This window comes from Tachypleus tridentatus, chromosome 10, assembly GCF_004210375.1.
Source record: "Tachypleus tridentatus isolate NWPU-2018 chromosome 10, ASM421037v1, whole genome shotgun sequence".
Classification (NCBI taxonomy): domain Eukaryota; kingdom Metazoa; phylum Arthropoda; class Merostomata; order Xiphosura; family Limulidae; genus Tachypleus; species Tachypleus tridentatus.
Window position 1 is genome coordinate 120,699,609 of NC_134834.1, and position 19,809 is coordinate 120,719,417.

General features: G+C 35.9%; 1 protein-coding gene across 1 annotated transcript in view; it reads left to right on the top strand.

The window, feature by feature from the left end:
- Mtmr6 (Myotubularin related protein 6) overlaps positions 1 to 19,809 on the top strand; it is a 69,169-nt gene that overhangs the window by 48,066 nt on the left and 1,294 nt on the right. Inside the window, exons 13-14 of the mRNA XM_076459724.1 lie at positions 18,954 to 19,243; positions 19,338 to 19,474. Of these exons, the coding sequence (XP_076315839.1) occupies positions 18,954 to 19,243; positions 19,338 to 19,474 (427 nt within the window). The remainder of the gene's footprint in view (positions 1 to 18,953; positions 19,244 to 19,337; positions 19,475 to 19,809) is intronic.

The window sequence follows — 19,809 nt, forward strand, 5'->3', positions numbered from 1 at the left end:
GGATGTAGCTTTTAGTTACAATGTAAGGGATGAGTGGTGTTTATTGTGTCAGGACGTAGCCTTTAAGCAACAATGTAAGGGATGAGTAGTGTTTATTGTGTCAGGATGTAGCTTTTAGTCACAATGTAAGGAATGAACAGTGTTTATTGTGTCAAATCATAGCTTTTAGTCACAATATAAGGAATGAATGGTGTTTATTGTGTTAAATTGTAGCCTTTAACGCATTAACTGTAAGGATGAATGGTGTTTATTGTGTCAGGATGTAGCTTGTAGTTACAATGTAAGGGATGAGTGGTGTTTATTGTGTCAGGATGTAGCTTTTAGCAACAATGTAAGGTATGAGTGGTGTTTATTGTGTCAGGATGTAGCCTTTTAGTTACAATGTAAGGGATGAGTGGTGCTTTATTGTGTCAGGATGTAGCTTTAACTTATAACTGTAAGGTATGAGTGGTGTTTATTGTGTCAGGATGTAGCTTTTCGTTACAATATAAGGGATAAGTGGTATTTATTGTGTCAGGATGTAGCCTTTAAGCAACAATATAAGGGATAAGTGGTATTTATTGTGTCAGGAGGTAGCTTTAAGCAACAGTGTAAGGTATGTGTGGTGCTTTATTGTGTCAGGATGTAGCTTTAGTCACAATGTAAGGGATGAGTGGTGCTTATTGTGTCAGGATGTAGCCTTAAGTAACAATATAAGGGATAAGTGGTGTTTATTATGTCAGGAGGTAGCTTTAAGTAACAATGTAAGGGATGAGTGGTGTTTATTGTGTCAGGATGTAGCTTTAACTCATTAACTGTAAGGAATGAATGGTGTTTTTGTGTCAAAATGTAGCTTTTAGTCATTAACTGTAAGGGATGAATGGTGTTTATTGTGTCAAATTGTAGCTTTAACTTACAACTGTAAGGAATGAATGGTGTTTATTGTGTCAGGATGTAGCTTTAAGTAACAATGTAAGGGATGAGTGGTGTTTATTGTGTCAGGATGTAGCCTTGTAGTTACAATGTAAGGGATGAGTGGTGTTTATTGTGTCAGGATGTAGCTTTAGTTACAATGTAAGGGATGAGTGGTGTTTATTGTGTCAGGATGTAGCTTGTAGTTACAATGTAAGGGATGAGTGGTGTTTATTGTGTCAGGATGTAGCTTTAAGCAACAATGTAAGGGATGAGTGGTGTTTATTGTGTCAGGATGTAGCTTTAAGTAACAATGTAAGGGATGAGTAGTGTTTATTGTGTCAGGATGTAGCTTTAACTTACACTGTAAGGAATGAATGGTGTTTATTGTGTCAGGATGTAGCTTTAGTTAGAATGTAAGGGATGAGTGGTGTTTATTGTGTCAAGTTGTAGCTTTAACTTACACTGTAAGGGATGAGTGGTGTTTATTGTGTCAAGTTGTAGCTTTAACTTACACTGTAAGGGATGAGTGGTGTTTATTGTGTCAAGTTGTAGCTTTAACTTACACTGTAAGGGATGAGTGGTGTTTATTGTGTCAAGTTGTAGCTTTAACTTACACTGTAAGGGATGAGTGGTGTTTATTGTGTCATGTTTTAGCTTTAAGTTACACTGTAAGGGATGAGTGGTGTTTATTGTGTCATGTTTTAGCTTTAAGTTATTAACTGTAAGGGATGAGTGGTGTTTATTGTGTCAAGTTTTAGCTTTAAGTTACACTGTAAGGGATGAGTGGTGTTTATTGTGTCAAGTTTTAGCTTTAAGTTACACTGTAAGGGATGAGTGGTGTTTATTGTGTCAGGATGTAGCTTTAACTTACACTGTAAGGGATGAGTGGTGTTTATTGTGTCAGGATGTAGCTTTAAGTAACAATGTAAGGGATGAGTAGTGTTTATTGTGTCAGGATGTAGCTTTAACTTACACTGTAAGGAATGAATGGTGTTTATTGTGTCAGGATGTAGCTTTTAGTTAGAATGTAAGGGATGAGTGGTGTTTATTGTGTCAAGTTGTAGCTTTAACTTACACTGTAAGGGATGAGTGGTGTTTATTGTGTCAAGTTTTAGCTTTAAGTTACATTGTAAGGGATGAGTGGTGTTTATTGTGTCAAGTTTTAGCTTTAAGTTACACTGTAAGGGATGAGTGGTGTTTATTGTGTCAGGATGTAGCTTTAAGTTACACTGTAAGGGATGAGTGGTGTTTATTGTGTCAGGATGTAGCTTTAACTTAAACTGTAAGGAATGAATGGTGTTTATTGTGTCAGTATGTAGCTTTTAGTTACAATGTAAGAAATGAGTGGTCTTTATTGTGTCAGTATGTAGCTTTTAGTTACAATGTAAGGAATGAATGGTGTTTATTGTGTCAGTATGTAGCTTTTAGTTACAATGTAAGGGATGAGTGGTGTTTATTGTGTCAGTATGTAGCTTTTAGTTACAATGTAAGGGATGAGTGGTGTTTATTGTGTCAGGATGTAGCTTTAAGCAACAATGTAAGGGATGAGTGGTGTTTATTGTGTCAGGATGTAGCTTTAAGCAACAATGTAAGGGATGAGTAGTGTTTATTGTGTCAGGATGTAGCCTTTAACTCATTAACTGTAAGGAATGAATGGTGTTTATTGTGTCAGGATGTAGCTTTTAGTTACAATGTAAGGAATGAACAGTGTTTATTGTGTCAAATTATAGCTTTTAGTTACAATATAAGGAATGAATGGTGTTTATTGTGTCAAATTGTAGCTTTAACGCATTAACTGTAAGGAATGAATGGTGTTTATTGTGTCAGGATGTAGCCTTGTAGTTACAATGTAAGGGATGAGTGGTGTTTATTGTGTCAGGATGTAGCTTTAAGCAACAATGTAAGGGATGAGTGGTGTTTATTGTGTCAGGATGTAGCTTGTAGTTACAATGTAAGGGATGAGTGGTGTTTATTGTGTCAGGATGTAGCTTGTAGTTACAATGTAAGGGATGAGTGGTGTTTATTGTGTCAGGATGTAGCTTTAAGTAACAATGTAAGGGATGAGTAGTGTTTATTGTGTCAGGATGTAGCTTTAACTTACACTGTAAGGAATGAATGGTGTTTATTGTGTCAGGATGTAGCTTTTAGTTAGAATGTAAGGGATGAGTGGTGTTTATTGTGTCAAGTTGTAGCCTTTAACTTAACTGTAAGGGATGAGTGGTGTTTATTGTGTCAAGTTGTAGCTTTAACTTATTAACTGTAAGGGATGAGTGGTGTTTATTGTGTCATGTTTTAGCTTTGTCATTAACTGTAAGGGATGAGTGGTGTTTATTGTGTCAAGTTTTAGCTTTAAGTTACAATATAAGGAATGAATGGTGTTTATTGTGTCAAATTGTAGCTTTAACGTACACTGTAAGGAATGAATGGTGTTTATTGTGTCAGGATGTAGCTTGTAGTTACAATGTAAGGGATGAGTGGTGTTTATTGTGTCAGGATGTAGCTTTAAGCAACAATGTAAGGGATGAGTGGTGTTTATTGTGTCAGGATGTAGCTTGTAGTTACAATGTAAGGGATGAGTGGTGTTTATTGTGTCAGGATGTAGCCTTGTAGTTACAATGTAAGGGATGAGTGGTGTTTATTGTGTCAGGATGTAGCTTTAAGCAACAATGTAAGGGATGAGTAGTGTTTATTGTGTCAGGATGTAGCTTTAACTTACACTGTAAGGAATGAATGGTGTTTATTGTGTCAGGATGTAGCTTTTAGTTAGAATGTAAGGGATGAGTGGTGTTTATTGTGTCAAGTTGTAGCTTTAACTTACACTGTAAGGGATGAGTGGTGTTTATTGTGTCAAGTTGTAGCTTTAACTGACACTGTAAGGGATGAGTGGTGTTTATTGTGTCATGTTTTAGCTTTAAGTTACACTGTAAGGGATGAGTGGTGTTTATTGTGTCAAGTTTTAGCTTTAAGTTACACTGTAAGGGATGAGTGGTGTTTATTGTGTCAAGTTTTAGCTTTAAGTTACACTGTAAGAGATGAGTGGTGTTTATTGTGTCAGGATGTAGCTTTAAGTAACAATGTAAGGGATGAGTAGTGTTTATTGTGTCAGGATGTAGCTTTAACTTACACTGTAAGGAATGAATGGTGTTTATTGTGTCAGGATGTAGCTTGTAGTTACAATGTAAGGGATGAGTGGTGTTTATTGTGTCAGGATGTAGCTTTTATAACAATGTAAGGTATGAGTGGTGTTTATTGTGTCAGGATGTAGCTTTTAGTTACAATGTAAGGGATGAGTGGTGCTTATTGTGTCAGGATGTAGCTTTAACTTATACTGTAAGGTATGAGTGGTGTTTATTGTGTCAGGATGTAGCTTTTAGTTACAATGTAAGGGATGAGTGGTGCTTATTGTGTCAGGATGTAGCTCTAAGTAACAATATAAGGGATAAGTGGTATTTATTGTGTCAGGATGTAGCTTTAAGTAACAATATAAGGGATAAGTGGTATTTATTGTGTCATGAGGTAGCTTTAAGTAACAATGTGTAAGGTATGAGTGGTGTTTATTGTGTCAGGATGTAGCTTTAGTTACAATGTAAGGGATGAGTGGTGCTTATTGTGTCAGGATGTAGCCTTTAAGCAACAATATAAGGGATAAGTGGTGTTTATTATGTCAGGAGGTAGCTTTAAGTAACAATGTAAGGGATGAGTGGTGTTTATTGTGTCAGGATGTAGCTTTAACTTACACTGTAAGGAATGAATGGTGTTTTTTGTGTCAAAATGTAGCTTTTAGTTACACTGTAAGGGATGAATGGTGTTTATTGTGTCAAATGTAGCTTTAACTTCTTTAACTGTAAGGAATGAATGGTGTTTATTGTGTCAGTATGTAGCTTTTAGTTACAATGTAAGGGATGAGTGGTGTTTATTGTGTCAGTATGTAGCTTTTAGTTACAATGTAAGGGATGAGTGGTGTTTATTGTGTCAGTATGTAGCTTTTAGTTACAATGTAAGGGATGAGTGGTGTTTATTGTGTCAGGATGTAGCTTGTAGTTACAATGTAAGGGATGAGTGGTGTTTATTGTGTCAGGATGTAGCTTTAAGTAACAATGTAAGGGATGAGTAGTGTTTATTGTGTCAGGATGTAGCTTTTAGTTACAATGTAAGGGATGAGTGGTGTTTATTGTGTCAGGATGTAGCTTTAAGTAACAATGTAAGGGATGAGTAGTGTTTATTGTGTCAGGATGTAGCTTTTAGTTACAATGTAAGGAATGAACAGTGTTTATTGTGTCAAATTATAGCTTTTAGTTACAATATAAGGAATGAATGGTGTTTATTGTGTTAAATTGTAGCTTTAACGTACACTGTAAGGAATAAATGGTGTTTATTGTGTCAGGATGTAGCTTGTAGTTACAATGTAAGGGATGAGTGGTGTTTATTGTGTCAGGATGTAGCTTTTAGTAACAATGTAAGGTATGAGTGGTGTTTATTGTGTCAGGATGTAGCTTTTAGTTACAATGTAAGGGATGAGTGGTGCTTATTGTGTCAGGATGTAGCTTTAACTTATACTGTAAGGTATGAGTGGTGTTTATTGTGTCAGGATGTAGCTTTTCGTTACAATATAAGGGATAAGTGGTATTTATTGTGTCAGGATGTAGCTTTAAGTAACAATATAAGGGATAAGTGGTATTTATTGTGTCAGGAGGTAGCTTTAAGTAACAATGTAAGGTATGAGTGGTGCTTATTGTGTCAGGATGTAGCTTTTAGTTACAATGTAAGGGATGAGTGGTGCTTATTGTGTCAGGATGTAGCTTTAAGTAACAATATAAGGGATAAGTGGTGTTTATTATGTCAGGAGGTAGCTTTAAGTAACAATGTAAGGGATGAGTGGTGTTTATTGTGTCAGGATGTAGCTTTAACTTACACTGTAAGGAATGAATGGTGTTTTTTGTGTCAAAATGTAGCTTTTAGTTACACTGTAAGGGATGAATGGTGTTTATTGTGTCAAATTGTAGCTTTAACTTACACTGTAAGGAATGAATGGTGTTTATTGTGTCAGGATGTAGCTTTAAGTAACAATGTAAGGGATGAGTGGTGTTTATTGTGTCAGGATGTAGCTTGTAGTTACAATGTAAGGGATGAGTGGTGTTTATTGTGTCAGGATGTAGCTTGTAGTTACAATGTAAGGGATGAGTGGTGTTTATTGTGTCAGGATGTAGCTTGTAGTTACAATGTAAGGGATGAGTGGTGTTTATTGTGTCAGGATGTAGCTTTAAGTAACAATGTAAGGGATGAGTGGTGTTTATTGTGTCAGGATGTAGCTTTAAGTAACAATGTAAGGGATGAGTAGTGTTTATTGTGTCAGGATGTAGCTTTAACTTACACTGTAAGGAATGAATGGTGTTTATTGTGTCAGGATGTAGCTTTTAGTTAGAATGTAAGGGATGAGTGGTGTTTATTGTGTCAAGTTGTAGCTTTAACTTACACTGTAAGGGATGAGTGGTGTTTATTGTGTCAAGTTGTAGCTTTAACTTACACTGTAAGGGATGAGTGGTGTTTATTGTGTCAAGTTGTAGCTTTAACTTACACTGTAAGGGATGAGTGGTGTTTATTGTGTCAAGTTGTAGCTTTAACTTACACTGTAAGGGATGAGTGGTGTTTATTGTGTCATGTTTTAGCTTTAAGTTACACTGTAAGGGATGAGTGGTGTTTATTGTGTCATGTTTTAGCTTTAAGTTACACTGTAAGGGATGAGTGGTGTTTATTGTGTCAAGTTTTAGCTTTAAGTTACACTGTAAGGGATGAGTGGTGTTTATTGTGTCAAGTTTTAGCTTTAAGTTACACTGTAAGGGATGAGTGGTGTTTATTGTGTCAGGATGTAGCTTTAACTTACACTGTAAGGGATGAGTGGTGTTTATTGTGTCAGGATGTAGCTTTAAGTAACAATGTAAGGGATGAGTAGTGTTTATTGTGTCAGGATGTAGCTTTAACTTACACTGTAAGGAATGAATGGTGTTTATTGTGTCAGGATGTAGCTTTTAGTTAGAATGTAAGGGATGAGTGGTGTTTATTGTGTCAAGTTGTAGCTTTAACTTACACTGTAAGGGATGAGTGGTGTTTATTGTGTCAAGTTTTAGCTTTAAGTTACACTGTAAGGGATGAGTGGTGTTTATTGTGTCAAGTTTTAGCTTTAAGTTACACTGTAAGGGATGAGTGGTGTTTATTGTGTCAGGATGTAGCTTTAAGTTACACTGTAAGGGATGAGTGGTGTTTATTGTGTCAGGATGTAGCTTTAACTTACACTGTAAGGAATGAATGGTGTTTATTGTGTCAGTATGTAGCTTTTAGTTACAATGTAAGAAATGAGTGGTGTTTATTGTGTCAGTATGTAGCTTTTAGTTACAATGTAAGGAATGAATGGTGTTTATTGTGTCAGTATGTAGCTTTTAGTTACAATGTAAGGGATGAGTGGTGTTTATTGTGTCAGTATGTAGCTTTTAGTTACAATGTAAGGGATGAGTGGTGTTTATTGTGTCAGGATGTAGCTTTAAGTAACAATGTAAGGGATGAGTGGTGTTTATTGTGTCAGGATGTAGCTTTAAGTAACAATGTAAGGGATGAGTAGTGTTTATTGTGTCAGGATGTAGCTTTAACTTACACTGTAAGGAATGAATGGTGTTTATTGTGTCAGGATGTAGCTTTTAGTTACAATGTAAGGAATGAACAGTGTTTATTGTGTCAAATTATAGCTTTTAGTTACAATATAAGGAATGAATGGTGTTTATTGTGTCAAATTGTAGCTTTAACGTACACTGTAAGGAATGAATGGTGTTTATTGTGTCAGGATGTAGCTTGTAGTTACAATGTAAGGGATGAGTGGTGTTTATTGTGTCAGGATGTAGCTTTAAGTAACAATGTAAGGGATGAGTGGTGTTTATTGTGTCAGGATGTAGCTTGTAGTTACAATGTAAGGGATGAGTGGTGTTTATTGTGTCAGGATGTAGCTTGTAGTTACAATGTAAGGGATGAGTGGTGTTTATTGTGTCAGGATGTAGCTTTAAGTAACAATGTAAGGGATGAGTAGTGTTTATTGTGTCAGGATGTAGCTTTAACTTACACTGTAAGGAATGAATGGTGTTTATTGTGTCAGGATGTAGCTTTTAGTTAGAATGTAAGGGATGAGTGGTGTTTATTGTGTCAAGTTGTAGCTTTAACTTACACTGTAAGGGATGAGTGGTGTTTATTGTGTCAAGTTGTAGCTTTAACTTACACTGTAAGGGATGAGTGGTGTTTATTGTGTCATGTTTTAGCTTTAAGTTACACTGTAAGGGATGAGTGGTGTTTATTGTGTCAAGTTTTAGCTTTAAGTTACAATATAAGGAATGAATGGTGTTTATTGTGTCAAATTGTAGCTTTAACTTACACTGTAAGGAATGAATGGTGTTTATTGTGTCAGGATGTAGCTTGTAGTTACAATGTAAGGGATGAGTGGTGTTTATTGTGTCAGGATGTAGCTTTAAGTAACAATGTAAGGGATGAGTGGTGTTTATTGTGTCAGGATGTAGCTTGTAGTTACAATGTAAGGGATGAGTGGTGTTTATTGTGTCAGGATGTAGCTTGTAGTTACAATGTAAGGGATGAGTGGTGTTTATTGTGTCAGGATGTAGCTTTAAGTAACAATGTAAGGGATGAGTAGTGTTTATTGTGTCAGGATGTAGCTTTAACTTACACTGTAAGGAATGAATGGTGTTTATTGTGTCAGGATGTAGCTTTTAGTTAGAATGTAAGGGATGAGTGGTGTTTATTGTGTCAAGTTGTAGCTTTAACTTACACTGTAAGGGATGAGTGGTGTTTATTGTGTCAAGTTGTAGCTTTAACTTACACTGTAAGGGATGAGTGGTGTTTATTGTGTCATGTTTTAGCTTTAAGTTACACTGTAAGGGATGAGTGGTGTTTATTGTGTCAAGTTTTAGCTTTAAGTTACACTCTAAGGGATGAGTGGTGTTTATTGTGTCAAGTTTTAGCTTTAAGTTACACTGTAAGAGATGAGTGGTGTTTATTGTGTCAGGATGTAGCTTTAAGTAACAATGTAAGGGATGAGTAGTGTTTATTGTGTCAGGATGTAGCTTTAACTTACACTGTAAGGAATGAATGGTGTTTATTGTGTCAGGATGTAGCTTTAAGTAACAATGTAAGGGATGAGTAGTGTTTATTGTGTCAGGATGTAGCTTTAACTTACACTGTAAGGAATGAATGGTGTTTATTGTGTCAGGATGTAGCTTTTAGTTAGAATGTAAGGGATGAGTGGTGTTTATTGTGTCAAGTTGTAGCTTTAAGTTACACTGTAAGGGATGAGTGGTGTTTATTGTGTCAAGTTTTAGCTTTAAGTTACACTGTAAGGGATGAGTGGTGTTTATTGTGTCAAGTTTTAGCTTTAAGTTACAACTGTAAGGGATGAGTGGTGTTTATTGTGTCAGGATGTAGCCTTTAACTTACACTGTAAGGGATGAGTGGTGTTTATTGTGTCAGGATGTATCTTTTAGTTACAATGTAAGGGATGAGTGGTGTTTATTGTGTCAGTATGTAGCTTTTAGTTACAATGTAAGGAATGAATGGTGTTTATTGTGTCAGTATGTAGCTTTTAGTTACAATGTAAGGGATGAGTGGTGTTTATTGTGTCAGGATGTAGCTTTTAGTTACAATGTAAGGGATGAGTGGTGTTTATTGTGTCAGGATGTAGCTTTAAGTAACAATGTAAGGGATGAGTAGTGTTTATTGTGTCAGGATGTAGCTTTAACTTACACTGTAAGGAATGAATGGTGTTTATTGTGTCAGGATGTAGCTTTTAGTTACAATGTAAGGGATGAGTGGTGTTTATTGTGTCAAGTTGTAGCTTTAACTTACACTGTAAGGGATGAGTGGTGTTTATTGTGTCAAGTTGTAGCTTTAACTTACACTGTAAGGGATGAGTGGTGTTTATTGTGTCATGTTTTAGCTTTAAGTTACACTGTAAGGGATGAGTGGTGTTTATTGTGTCAAGTTTTAGCTTTAAGTTACACTGTAAGGGATGAGTGGTGTTTATTGTGTCAAGTTTTAGCTTTAAGTTACACTGTAAGAGATGAGTGGTGTTTATTGTGTCAGGATGTAGCTTTAACTTACACTGTAAGGAATGAATGGTGTTTATTGTGTCAAGATGTAGCTTTAAGTAACAATGTAAGGGATGAGTAGTGTTTATTGTGTCAGGATGTAGCTTTAACTTACACTGTAAGGAATGAATGGTGTTTATTGTGTCAGGATGTAGCTTTTAGTTAGAATGTAAGGGATGAGTGGTGTTTATTGTGTCAAGTTGTAGCTTTAAGTTACACTGTAAGGGATGAGTGGTGTTTATTGTGTCAAGTTTTAGCTTTAAGTTACACTGTAAGGGATGAGTGGTGTTTATTGTGTCAAGTTTTAGCTTTAAGTTACACTGTAAGGGATGAGTGGTGTTTATTGTGTCAGGATGTAGCTTTAACTTACACTGTAAGGGATGAGTGGTGTTTATTGTGTCAGGATGTATCTTTTAGTTACAATGTAAGGGATGAGTGGTGTTTATTGTGTCAGTATGTAGCTTTTAGTTACAATGTAAGGAATGAATGGTGTTTATTGTGTCAGTATGTAGCTTTTAGTTACAATGTAAGGGATGAGTGGTGTTTATTGTGTCAGTATGTAGCTTTTAGTTACAATGTAAGGGATGAGTGGTGTTTATTGTGTCAGGATGTAGCTTTAAGTAACAATGTAAGGGATGAGTGGTGTTTATTGTGTCAGGATGTAGCTTTAAGTAACAATGTAAGGGATGAGTAGTGTTTATTGTGTCAGGATGTAGCTTTAACTTACACTGTAAGGAATGAATGGTGTTTATTGTGTCAGGATGTAGCTTTTAGTTACAATGTAAGGAATGAACAGTGTTTATTGTGTCAAATTATAGCTTTAGTTACAATATAAGGAATGAATGGTGTTTATTGTGTCAAATTGTAGCTTTAACGTACAACTGTAAGGAATGAATGGTGTTTATTGTGTCAGGATGTAGCTTTAGTTACAATGTAAGGGATGAGTGGTGTTTATTGTGTCAGGATGTAGCTTTAAGTAACAATGTAAGGGATGAGTGGTGTTTATTGTGTCAGGATGTAGCTTGTAGTTACAATGTAAGGGATGAGTGGTGTTTATTGTGTCAGGATGTAGCTTTTAGTTACAATGTAAGGGATGAGTGGTGTTTATTGTGTCAGGATGTAGCTTTTAGTTACAATGTAAGGGATGAGTGGTGTTTATTGTGTCAGGATGTAGCTGGAAGTTACAATGTAAGGGATGAGTGGTGTTTATTGTGTCAGGATGTAGCTTTAAGCAACAATGTAAGGGATGAGTAGTGTTTATTGTGTCAGGATGTAGCTTTAGTCACAATGTAAGGGATGAGTGGTGTTTATTGTGTCAGGATGTAGCTTTAAGTAACAATGTAAGGGATGAGTAGTGTTTATTGTGTCAGGATGTAGCTTTTAGTTACAATGTAAGGAATGAACAGTGTTTATTGTGTCAAATTATAGCTTTTAGTTACAATATAAGGAATGAATGGTGTTTATTGTGTTAAATTGTAGCTTTAACGTACACTGTAAGGAATGAATGGTGTTTATTGTGTCAGGATGTAGCTTGTAGTTACAATGTAAGGGATGAGTGGTGTTTATTGTGTCAGGATGTAGCTTTTAGTAACAATGTAAGGTATGAGTGGTGTTTATTGTGTCAGGATGTAGCTTTTAGTTACAATGTAAGGGATGAGTGGTGTTTATTGTGTCAGGATGTAGCTTTAACTTATCACTGTAAGGTATGAGTGGTGTTTATTGTGTCAGGATGTAGCTTTTCGTTACAATATAAGGGATAAGTGGTATTTATTGTGTCAGGATGTAGCTTTAAGCAACAATATAAGGGATAAGTGGTATTTATTGTGTCAGGAGGTAGCTTTAAGTAACAATGTAAGGTATGAGTGGTGCTTATTGTGTCAGGATGTAGCTTTTAGTTACAATGTAAGGGATGAGTGGTGCTTATTGTGTCAGGATGTAGCTTTAAGTAACAATATAAGGGATAAGTGGTGTTTATTATGTCAGGAGGTAGCTTTAAGTAACAATGTAAGGGATGAGTGGTGTTTATTGTGTCAGGATGTAGCTTTAACTTACACTGTAAGGAATGAATGGTGTTTTTTGTGTCAAAATGTAGCTTTTAGTTACACTGTAAGGGATGAATGGTGTTTATTGTGTCAAATTGTAGCTTTAACTTACACTGTAAGGAATGAATGGTGTTTATTGTGTCAGGATGTAGCTTTAAGTAACAATGTAAGGGATGAGTGGTGTTTATTGTGTCAGGATGTAGCTTGTAGTTACAATGTAAGGGATGAGTGGTGTTTATTGTGTCAGGATGTAGCTTGTAGTTACAATGTAAGGGATGAGTGGTGTTTATTGTGTCAGGATGTAGCTTTTAGTTACAATGTAAGGGATGAGTGGTGTTTATTGTGTCAGGATGTAGCTTTAAGTAACAATGTAAGGGATGAGTGGTGTTTATTGTGTCAGGATGTAGCTTTAAGTAACAATGTAAGGGATGAGTAGTGTTTATTGTGTCAGGATGTAGCTTTAACTTACACTGTAAGGAATGAATGGTGTTTATTGTGTCAGGATGTAGCTTTTAGTTAGAATGTAAGGGATGAGTGGTGTTTATTGTGTCAAGTTGTAGTTTTAACTTACACTGTAAGGGATGAGTGGTGTTTATTGTGTCAGGTTGTAGCTTTAACTTACACTGTAAGGGATGAGTGGTGTTTATTGTGTCAAGTTGTAGCTTTAACTTACACTGTAAGGGATGAGTGGTGTTTATTGTGTCAAGTTGTAGCTTTAACTTACACTGTAAGGGATGAGTGGTGTTTATTGTGTCATGTTTTAGCTTTAAGTTACACTGTAAGGGATGAGTGGTGTTTATTGTGTCAGGTTTTAGCTTTAAGTTACACTGTAAGGGATGAGTGGTGTTTATTGTGTCAAGTTTTAGCTTTAAGTTACACTGTAAGGGATGAGTGGTGTTTATTGTGTCAAGTTTTAGCTTTAAGTTACACTGTAAGGGATGAGTGGTGTTTATTGTGTCAGGATGTAGCTTTAAGTTACACTGTAAGGGATGAGTGGTGTTTATTGTGTCAGGATGTAGCTTTAAGTAACAATGTAAGGGATGAGTAGTGTTTATTGTGTCAGGATGTAGCTTTAACTTACACTGTAAGGAATGAATGGTGTTTATTGTGTCAGGATGTAGCTTTTAGTTAGAATGTAAGGGATGAGTGGTGTTTATTGTGTCAGGTTGTAGCTTTAACTTACACTGTAAGGGATGAGTGGTGTTTATTGTGTCAAGTTTTAGCTTTAAGTTACACTGTAAGGGATGAGTGGTGTTTATTGTGTCAAGTTTTAGCTTTAAGTTACACTGTAAGGGATGAGTGGTGTTTATTGTGTCAGGATGTAGCTTTAACTTACACTGTAAGGGATGAGTGGTGTTTATTGTGTCAGGATGTAGCTTTAACTTACACTGTAAGGAATGAATGGTGTTTATTGTGTCAGTATGTAGCTTTTAGTTACAATGTAAGGGATGAGTGGTGTTTATTGTGTCAGTATGTAGCTTTTAGTTACAATGTAAGGAATGAATGGTGTTTATTGTGTCAGGATGTAGCTTTTAGTTACAATGTAAGGGATGAGTGGTGTTTATTGTGTCAGTATGTAGCTTTTAGTTACAATGTAAGGGATGAGTGGTGTTTATTGTGTCAGGATGTAGCTTTAAGTAACAATGTAAGGGATGAGTGGTGTTTATTGTGTCAGGATGTAGCTTTAAGTAACAATGTAAGGGATGAGTAGTGTTTATTGTGTCAGGATGTAGCTTTAACTTACACTGTAAGGAATGAATGGTGTTTATTGTGTCAGGATGTAGCTTTAACTTACACTGTAAGGAATGAATGGTGTTTATTGTGTCAGGATGTAGCTTTTAGTTACAATGTAAGGAATGAACAGTGTTTATTGTGTCAAATTATAGCTTTTAGTTACAATATAAGGAATGAATGGTGTTTATTGTGTCAAATGTAGCTTTAACGCACACTGTAAGGAATGAATGGTGTTTATTGTGTCAGGATGTAGCTTTTAGTTACAATGTAAGGGATGAGTGGTGTTTATTGTGTCAGGATGTAGCTTTAAGTAACAATGTAAGGGATGAGTGGTGTTTATTGTGTCAGGATGTAGCTTTAAGTAACAATGTAAGGGATGAGTAGTGTTTATTGTGTCAGGATGTAGCTTTAACTTACACTGTAAGGAATGAATGGTGTTTATTGTGTCAGGATGTAGCTTTTAGTTAGAATGTAAGGGATGAGTGGTGTTTATTGTGTCAAGTTGTAGCTTTAACTTACACTGTAAGGGATGAGTGGTGTTTATTGTGTCAAGTTGTAGCTTTAACTTACACTGTAAGGGATGAGTGGTGTTTATTGTGTCAAGTTTTAGCTTTAAGTTACACTGTAAGGGATGAGTGGTGTTTATTGTGTCAAGTTTTAGCTTTAAGTTACACTGTAAGAGATGAGTGGTGTTTATTGTGTCAGGATGTAGCTTTAACTTACACTGAAAGGGATGAGTGGTGTTTATTGTGTCAGGATGTAGCTTTTAGTTACAATGTAAGGGATGAGTGGTGTTTATTGTGTCAGTATGTAGCTTTTAGTTACAATGTAAGGAATGAATGGTGTTTATTGTGTCAGTATGTAGCTTTTAGTTACAATGTAAGGGATGAGTGGTGTTTATTGTGTCAGTATGTAGCTTTTAGTTACAATGTAAGGGATGAGTGGTGTTTATTGTGTCAGGATGTAGCTTTAAGTAACAATGTAAGGGATGAGTGGTGTTTATTGTGTCAGGATGTAGCTTTAAGTAACAATGTAAGGGATGAGTAGTGTTTATTGTGTCAGGATGTAGCTTTAACTTACACTGTAAGGAATGAATGGTGTTTATTGTGTCAGGATGTAGCTTTTAGTTACAATGTAAGGAATGAACAGTGTTTATTGTGTCAAATTATAGCTTTTAGTTACAATATAAGGAATGAATGGTGTTTATTGTGTCAAATTGTAGCTTTAACGTACACTGTAAGGAATGAATGGTGTTTATTGTGTCAGGATGTAGCTTGTAGTTACAATGTAAGGGATGAGTGGTGTTTATTGTGTCAGGATGTAGCTTTAAGTAACAATGTAAGGGATGAGTGGTGTTTATTGTGTCAGGATGTAGCTTGTAGTTACAATGTAAGGGATGAGTGGTGTTTATTGTGTCAGGATGTAGCTTGTAGTTACAATGTAAGGGATGAGTGGTGTTTATTGTGTCAGGATGTAGCTTTAAGTAACAATGTAAGGGATGAGTAGTGTTTATTGTGTCAGGATGTAGCTTTAACTTACACTGTAAGGAATGAATGGTGTTTATTGTGTCAGGATGTAGCTTTTAGTTAGAATGTAAGGGATGAGTGGTGTTTATTGTGTCAAGTTGTAGCTTTAACTTACACTGTAAGGGATGAGTGGTGTTTATTGTGTCAAGTTGTAGCTTTAACTTACACTGTAAGGGATGAGTGGTGTTTATTGTGTCATGTTTTAGCTTTAAGTTACACTGTAAGGGATGAGTGGTGTTTATTGTGTCAAGTTTTAGCTTTAAGTTACACTGTAAGGGATGAGTGGTGTTTATTGTGTCAAGTTTTAGCTTTAAGTTACACTGTAAGAGATGAGTGGTGTTTATTGTGTCAGGATGTAGCTTTAACTTACACTGTAAGGGATGAGTGGTGTTTATTGTGTCAGGATGTAGCTTTAAGTAACAATGTAAGGGATGAGTAGTGTTTATTGTGTCAGGATGTAGCTTTAACTTAAACTTACACTGTAAGGAATGAATGGTGTTTATTGTGTCAGGATGTAGCTTTTAGTTAGAATGTAAGGGATGAGTGGTGTTTATTGTGTCAAGTTGTAGCTTTAACTTACACTGTAAGGGATGAGTGGTGTTTATTGTGTCAAGTTGTAGCTTTAACTTACACTGTAAGGGATGAGTGGTGTTTATTGTGTCATGTTTTAGCTTTAAGTTACACTGTAAGGGATGAGTGGTGTTTATTGTGTCAAGTTTTAGCTTTAAGTTACACTGTAAGGGATGAGTGGTGTTTATTGTGTCAAGTTTTAGCTTTAAGTTACACTGTAAGGGATGAGTGGTGTTTATTGTGTCAGGATGTAGCTTTAACTTACACTGTAAGGGATGAGTGGTGTTTATTGTGTCAGTATGTAGCTTTTAGTTACAATGTAAGGGATGAGTGGTGTTTATTGTGTCAGTATGTAGCTTTTAGTTACAATGTAAGGAATGAATGGTGTTTATTGTGTCAGGATGTAGCTTTTAGTTACAATGTAAGGGATGAGTGGTGTTTATTGTGTCAGGATGTAGCTTTTAGTTACAATGTAAGGGATGAGTGGTGTTTATTGTGTCAGGATGTAGCTTTAAGTAACAATGTAAGGGATGAGTGGTGTTTATTGTGTCAGGATGTAGCTTTAAGTAACAATGTAAGGGATGAGTAGTGTTTATTGTGTCAGGATGTAGCTTTAACTTACACTGTAAGGAATGAATGGTGTTTATTGTGTCAGGATGTAGCTTTTAGTTACAATGTAAGGAATGAACAGTGTTTATTGTGTCAAATTATAGCTTTTAGTTACAATGTAAGGGATGAGTGGTGTTTATTGTGTCAGGATGTAGCTTTAAGTAACAATGTAAGGGATGAGTGGTGTTTATTGTGTCAGGATGTAGCTTGTAGTTACAATGTAAGGGATGAGTGGTGTTTATTGTGTCAGGATGTAGCTTTAAGTTACAATGTAAGGGATGAGTGGTGTTTATTGTGTCAGGATGTAGCTTTAAGTAACAATGTAAGGGATGAGTAGTGTTTATTGTGTCAGGATGTAGCTTTAACTTACACTGTAAGGGATGAGTGGTGTTTATTGTGTCAGGATGTAGCTTTAAGTAACAATGTAAGGGATGAGTAGTGTTTATTGTGTCAGGATGTAGCTTTAACTTACACTGTAAGGAATGAATGGTGTTTATTGTGTCAGGATGTAGCTTTTAGTTAGAATGTAAGGGATGAGTGTTGTTTATTGTGTCAAGTTGTAGCTTTAACTTACACTGTAAGGGATGAGTGGTGTTTATTGTGTCAAGTTGTAGCTTTAACTTACACTGTAAGGGATGAGTGGTGTTTATTGTGTCATGTTTTAGCTTTAAGTTACACTGTAAGGGATGAGTGGTGTTTATTGTGTCAAGTTTTAGCTTTAAGTTACACTGTAAGGGATGAGTGGTGTTTATTGTGTCAAGTTTTAGCTTTAAGTTACACTGTAAGGGATGAGTGGTGTTTATTGTGTCAGGATGTAGCTTTAACTTACACTGTAAGGGATGAGTGGTGTTTATTGTGTCAGGATGTAGCTTTAACTTACACTGTAAGGGATGAGTGGTGTTTATTGTGTCAGGATGTAGCTTTAACTTACACTGTAAGGAATGAATGGTGTTTATTGTGTCAGTATGTAGCTTTTAGTTACAATGTAAGGGATGAGTGGTGTTTATTGTGTCAGTATGTAGCTTTTAGTTACAATGTAAGGGATGAGTGGTGTTTATTGTGTCAGGATGTAGCTTGTAGTTACAATGTAAGGGATGAGTGGTGTTTATTGTGTCAGGATATAGCTTTAAGTAACAATGTAAGGGATGAATAGTGTTTATTGTGTCAGGGTGTAATTTTAACTTACACTGTAAGGAATGAATGGTGTTTATTGTGTCAGGATGTAGCTTTTAGTTACACTGTAAGGGATGAATGGTGTTTATTGTGTCAAATTGTAGCTTTCAGTTACACTGTAAGGGATGAGTGGTGTTTATTGTGTCAAATTGTAGCTTTCAGTTACACTGTAAGGGATGAGTGGTGTTTATTGTGTCAGGATGTAGCTTGTAGTTACACTGTAAGGGATGAGTGGTGTTTATTGTGTCAGGATGTAGCTTTAACTTACACTGTAAGGAATGAATGGTGTTTATTTTATCAAATTGTAGCTTTAACTTACACTGTAAGGAATGAATGGTGTTTATTGTGTCAGGATGTAGCTTTTAGTTACACTGTAAGGGATGAATGGTGTTTATTGTGTCAAATTGTAGCTTTCAGTTACACTGTAAGGGATGAGTGGTGTTTATTGTGTCAAGTTTTAGCTTTAAGTTACACTGTAAGGAATGAATGGTGTTTTTTGTGTCAGGATGTAGCTTTAAGTTACACTGTAAGGGATGAGTGGTGTTTATTGTGTCAGGATGTAGCTTTAACTTATACTGTAAGGGATGAGTGGTGTTTATTGTGTCAGGATGTAGCTTTAACTTATACTGTAAGGGATGAGTGGTGTTTATTGTGTCAGGATGTAGCTTTAACTTATACTGTAAGGGATGAGTGGTGTTTATTTTGTCAGGATGTAGCTTTAAGTAACAATGTTATGGATGAGTGGTGTTTATTGTGTCAGGATGTAGCTTTTAGTTACAACGTAAGGGATTAGTGGTGTTTATTGTGTCAGGGTGTAGCTTTTAGTTGCAATGTAAGGGATGAATAGTGTTTATTGTGTCAGGGTGTAGCTTTTAGTTACAATGTAAGGGATGAGTGGTGTTTATTGTGTCAAGTTGTAGCTTTAAGTTATGCCATATAGAATGGGTTTAAGATGATTTATTTCATATAAATTTAATTGTAAGAAAATATTTTTATTCTATAAATCTTTTCTCGATACTTGTATGAAATTTCAGTACCTAGTTCCAGAGAAGCTGGTTTTTGTCTAACTAACATGCTGTGTTTGATTTGAATTATGAGTGATCCCATAACTGGCTGGTTAAGCAGTTCTTCACTGATAAGACTTGTTTGTTTCATATAGTGTGTATATTTATATATTCTTATGTGTTGGTAAACTATATGTTCCTGATTGTGAGTCGTGAACAAAACCTAGTTGAGATCTTGTACGTTTGTAACTATTAAATGTAAACTAAAATTGTCTTCATTATAAACTTTAAATTAATGTTTGTTTCATTAAAACTAATTTTATTGCAGAGAATTTGTCAGTTAAAGGAAGTCCTAGGTCACGTGGACAGTCCCGGTAAAGACATTGACTCTCGCATGACTGACAGTGGTATGGCTGATGAAATTGATGGTCTTACTTTCTGTCCAAATACTCTAGAAGAACTTGGCATTGAACTTGAAGGAAGTGAGAACAGCGTTCGAGATTCAGGTGTCGGTGACGTTGAAAGTGGAGGCATGGATTCTTTTCTTCAGCATAGCTGTGAGTATGTGTACAGATGGAAACTAACATAGCTGCTATTATAGTGTAATAAGTTTGTTAAATCTCCTAACAATAATCTCATTGGTTCCCACAGCCAGTGGCAGTACCCTAGACCCCTCTGTAATACAGCAGTTGGCTGACGAGTTGGACTCTGTTGCCTTGGACTGGAAGAGTTTTCGGAATGTCCGAGAATGTTTGTGTTCCACACCTTTCGATCATTTCAGCAGAAAGGTGAGATATTCAATACCTGAGTGTTATATCTTTGTCCTTAATTAGTCCACAAGGACCAGTATTTTTATATCCTGTTTTTGTACATAACTACCCCACTAATACCAGCACTTGAATATTGATTCTGTGAAATTTAGTAATCCTTTGGTGGTAAATGATATTCTTTATGCTCTGAATACACATGCACTCTGCTGATCACCCTCTGTTTTCAGGGACACTGCACGAGACAGAAGTCTCATCTGATTAGTGGACTATTTTTCCACTATCTAAGTAGTAGATATAATCACTATATCTTGATAGGACAGTAAGTTAAAGTTACTTTAATGAAAGCCTGCAGT